General features: G+C 35.6%; 1 protein-coding gene across 50 annotated transcripts in view; it reads left to right on the top strand.

The window, feature by feature from the left end:
• Positions 1–5,000, top strand: part of LOC122626874 (calcium-activated potassium channel slowpoke) — a 71,029-nt gene that overhangs the window by 41,968 nt on the left and 24,061 nt on the right. For 34 of the 50 annotated variants that reach the window (XM_043807340.1, XM_043807343.1, XM_043807342.1 and 31 more), the window contains exon 11: positions 197–333. In XM_043807340.1, the coding sequence (XP_043663275.1) occupies positions 197–333 (137 nt within the window). Of the gene's footprint in view, positions 1–196; positions 334–3,873; positions 3,987–5,000 lie in introns of all 50 variants that reach the window. The other 16 variants (XM_043807347.1, XM_043807363.1, XM_043807365.1 and 13 more) reach the window with 2 other exon arrangements.

Genomic DNA, 5,000 nt, shown 5'->3' with positions numbered 1-5,000 from the left:
CTCTCTTTCTAATTTGTTTTTGCTCCTGGCTCGCAAAAAAATTTATAACGAAGCATGGCGTCCTCAACGAAAGAGTACGTACATAAAACGTGTGTGTGTGCGCGTTTACGTCATACCACACGTCTCACTCGTGTCTCGCGTACACCGTGGAAAAATGCGCACAATCCGTACATGCATAGGAGTGTGTGTGATTTAGAAATGGTCGGTTGATTGGTACCAGTCACCCAATATACAGGCTTGGCAGAATGACTACCTACGTGGAACTGGAATGGAGATGTACACCGAGACACTGAGCCCTACCTTCATTGGAATGCCTTTTGCGAGAGCCACTGAGTAAGTCGGTCCATGACCAATCCAACAATCCAAAAATTGATACGTGTATTTCTGATTCAAGAGACGAGACCCTATTTATTACTATTATTCCTTATATATCTTTTTTTTTTATTTATTTATATGATATATATATATATATATATTAATCAATCGTAACTCATATAAAAAGACTTTATCTTCTTTAACTCATTTCAAACAAACTCTTTAATCGATCGTGATCGTGATTATTATCTCTGTCTTCCACTGTCTCTCTCTCTCTCTCTTTCTCTCTCTCTCTCTTATTCTATCTAATGGCTTTTTTGTAATTAACAGTTCATCCTGACAAATCATTCTAATCAAGGACTGGATTTGTTTCTTTTTTTTTCTTTTTTTTTTCTATTCAAAAATTTCAGCAGAAATTAGAAGAAGGGTATTTTCTTTATCTATACGTTGGATCGTGGAAAAAGTGATTTATGCATTTTAGATATTTAGTCTTTTTTTCGAAAGAATTTTGATATACATGTACACAAATGCATTAAGTATTATTTCATGCTTGAAGGTTTTACCGTGCTTACGGCGAATCGTATCGCTTTGTTTCCTACGATGCAAATTTTAACTAACAACGTCTATTGTCAGCCATAGTTGAAAGAAATGCTAATAGCGTCTCGTTTAATTAAAAAACCTTTTTGGAGTTGTACCTTTTCTTTCTCTCTGTTTTCTTTCTTGACGACGTTTACGTGTAGCTCTTCTTCCTCATTCAAACGTTACTTCTCGTAGATCTTAAAGGGGACAGAATTAAAAAAGGGTTCGGATGTCTCTTGAATCGGATAGAAAGCAAACAATAAAATAAACACAGAAAAAAAAAAAGATATAAAAGAGATGAAGCTTCGCCTCGCCTATGTCTCTCACTACGCTATATCTATATATCTATATCTCTATACACATACACATATACACACATGAATATGTATATTATAATATGACATAATATGGATATACATGGAAAGTGTTTAACTTACATATATATTGTACAAATTCGTATCTGTGCTACACCTAGTCGATGTAAGCCACCCCTACATCGCTTTAGTAACGTTTTTTTCGTACTTTCACCTTTCTTTTCCATATACTATTACTATATATATATATACATACTATATCTCTATTTAAATCTATACGCACACTGAAGTGTATCTATAATATTAAATGTACGTCGAATCTTAAATACAAACTTGACGAATTGACGGGACTCGTTGAGAGAAAATAATTATTTTAACGAACATATTTTCGATAATTAACAATGTCAGTGGTTAAATGAAACATATCAAATATTTTCTAATCGATAAGACATTTTTCATTTGCATTGTTCATTCAATACAAAGATTGCCTTGGAAATGAAAAATATCAAATATCTATTTCTCTATTATTAATTATCAAAGATATCTTCGTTAAAATTTCTTTCTACCTTTTTCAAATCTTCGAGAGTATATCGTCAAGCAATCAAGTTCGTAATATATAATTTAACGCCTTATATACACTCGTAATAGTGTACACATCTAACGTAAACGCGTGTGATATCGATCTATCGCGATATATAATTATATATATATATATATATATATATATATATATATATATATTATACATACACATATATATAATTATATATATAAATATATGTATATATATATATGTACATGAGCAATAATTATATAACAACAACAACGACAATAACAACGATAACAAGAACAAGCAACAACTACGAAGAGAGGTGGTAGTAGTGGATAACGGCGAAGCTGAGTCGATCTCGTTAGCGCTCCCTTATTCCTCCATTTTAAAAATGGGTGTGCTACGGATAGTAAACGATAAACGTGTATACGTTCTCTCTGACATGACTACACAACTACACTAACGACGACGATGACGACGACGACAACAACGACAACGACGACGACGACGACGACGACGACGACGACGACGACGACGACGACGACGACGACGAAAAGGAAGACTTGCAATCGCCTTTAGGGGAGTCTTCGAGCGTGAAAGGAAAGTGCGCGCGCGCGCACAAGCGTGAAGAACTCCGAGAAAGCGGCTGTGCTCTCGCTCGATACGAATTTCGAGTAGAGAGAGAGAAAGAGAGATAGAGGGAGAAAGAAAGATAGAGAGAGAGAGAGAGAGAGAGAGAGAGAGGGAGAGATTGAGAGAGACACGAACAGACAGAGACAGACTCAACCGATGGAAGAAGAAGTAAAAGAAGATTACATGATGACGATGAAGAGGAGGAGGGAGATCTTTTTTGTTCCTTTTTTTTCTATGTATTTTTTTTTCGCAACTTCCTTTCCTTCTCTCTCTCTCTCTCTCTCTCTCTCTCTCTCTCTCTCTCTCTCTTTCCTTCCTTCTTTTTCTCTCTCTCTTTTTCGATTTTTTTTTTTCTTTTCGAGGTATCGTCGCTTTCGATGCTTACGAGTTCTCCACTTTTAATTGGAACGATCCAACGCGATCGCTCGAACGAAGGAAAACGAAGAACTTTATGGAGACCGTTAAGTCGACCGATTTTTTATCTCTCTCTCTCTCTCTCTCTTTCTCTCTCTCTCTCTCTCTCTCTCTCTCTCTCTCTCTCTATTTCTCTCTCTTTTTCTCTCTCTTTTTCTCTCACACTCTCTTTTTCGCTTTTTTAGTTTTTATGTGCTCAGAGAGTTTCCTTTTTTTCATTTTTTATAGATATTTTAGGAAGGTGACGAGACTACGAATATTCACCGTGATTTATGATAATATTTCGAGGAAGATATTCTTCGAATTAAGAACGCCCGTATATGTTCCTTTCTGATCGATATTCACGAAAATATTTTAGAAATATGTTAAGTGACAATAAGTAATATTACTTATATTTAAAAATATTACGTACTTTCTCTGTTCTCACTGACGATTTTGTTATTCGTGCGTATCGATTAAAATTGAACAAGTTGCATGTAAATACATATATTACGTTGATTCATAGATAAGTGCTATTGTGAGTACAAATTTTATTACAAGAAACTGATACTTATTTATGAATCAATTCGCTAGCTATGAAAAATAATAAAATTAGGAATTTTTATTATAAAATATCATATTTATTGGGTTGATTTATAAATATAAATCTGCGTTTACAAATAATGAAAGATTATATAATTTTATTATACCTATCATATATATATATATATATATATGAATTAACCCAACATATATATGTATATTTATCTATTTATCTATCTATCTATTTCTTTTTCTCTCCCTCTTTCTCTCTCTCTCTCTCTCTCTCTCTCTCTCTCTCTCTCTCTCTCTCTCTCTCTCTCTCTCTCTCTCTCTCTTTCGCTGCTGATTTCAAGAAAAGCAAGAGCTATGTTATCGCCTCGCTTTATTTTTCTCTTACTCCCCCTCCCCCTACTCCCCTTTCGGCCCACCACAATTTTCGTGAAAAATGTACGCGATCGTTCTCGTGGCGAGTGACCCATTCGCGTTCTGTATACGGTGCTTCTTGAAAGGTTTGATGACGTGGAGCCTGGTTGGTTGGTGTTTCAGTCTCCGGATACTCAGGCATGGCAGAATGATTACCTGCAAGGCACGGGCTGCGAGATGTACACGGAAACCCTCTCCCCGTCCTTTACCGGGATGACATTTCCCCAAGCCAGCGAGTAAGTTCTCGCTGCCATCAGCTGCAACACTCGCGAACATCACCGAGACACGTTTACATTCACATTCATATTACCACATACATATGTACACACACACACACACACACACATATACGCACATACCACACATACATAACATGCATACATGCACCACACTCACTGCATACAAATACAGGATAACGACAAAGACGAAGACAGCAAACAGACTCGTATACGTTTAACTCATTAGCGAAAAAAAGTTGATCGTTGTGTTTGGACGGTTAACGAATTAAATTCGCATTAAATTATAACTTTTCTTCTTTTTGTTTTTTCTTTTTTTGTGGTTAGACTTAATGACATTACGGATACGTACACGAACACACACATATACGTATTTATACATGGATACAGTTTCTTTTTTTCTAAACACTCGCCGACATTCGAATGCGATTCTACATCTTTCTTTATATATGTAGATTTCTTGAATTCCTTATATATATTATATATATATATATACATACATATATAAAGAAATATATATATATGTATGTATATATTACATTATACTTGTGGTTATTTCCATGTTACGATAAAAGAGCGTGTCACGTTGGACGGGCTATTTAAATGAGAACGTTCAAAATTGTCTGCGTCGAGTTATCGTCGAAATCTTTTTTTTTTCTCTACAATGTTCTCTCTCTCTCTCTCTCTCTCTCTCTCTCTCTCTGTCTCTCTCTCTCTCTCTCTCTCTCTCTCTCTCTCTCTCTCTCTCTCTCTCTCTTTTTCTTTCTCTTCGCGAAAGCTCGTTTTATCGTTCCAGAGTATATTTGAACGAGCACGAAGTTATTTTTCGTTTCCTTGGATCAACAAACGTTCTCATTTAAATTACCGTACCTATGTTGCCTGCGCGGCCCTTCACCTCAGCCCTTTTGATCCACGAGTGAACTTTTACAAACGTTTTTTCTTTTTTATTTCTTTCTTTTCTCTCTTTTTTCTTTCTCTCTCTCTCTCTCTCTCTCTCTCTCTCTCTCTCTCTCT

This window comes from Vespula pensylvanica, chromosome 2 (genome assembly GCF_014466175.1).
Source record: "Vespula pensylvanica isolate Volc-1 chromosome 2, ASM1446617v1, whole genome shotgun sequence".
NCBI classification, from domain to species: domain Eukaryota; kingdom Metazoa; phylum Arthropoda; class Insecta; order Hymenoptera; family Vespidae; genus Vespula; species Vespula pensylvanica.
The sequence above is the reverse complement of the archived record's forward strand: the minus strand, read 5'-3'. Positions and strand labels throughout refer to the sequence as shown.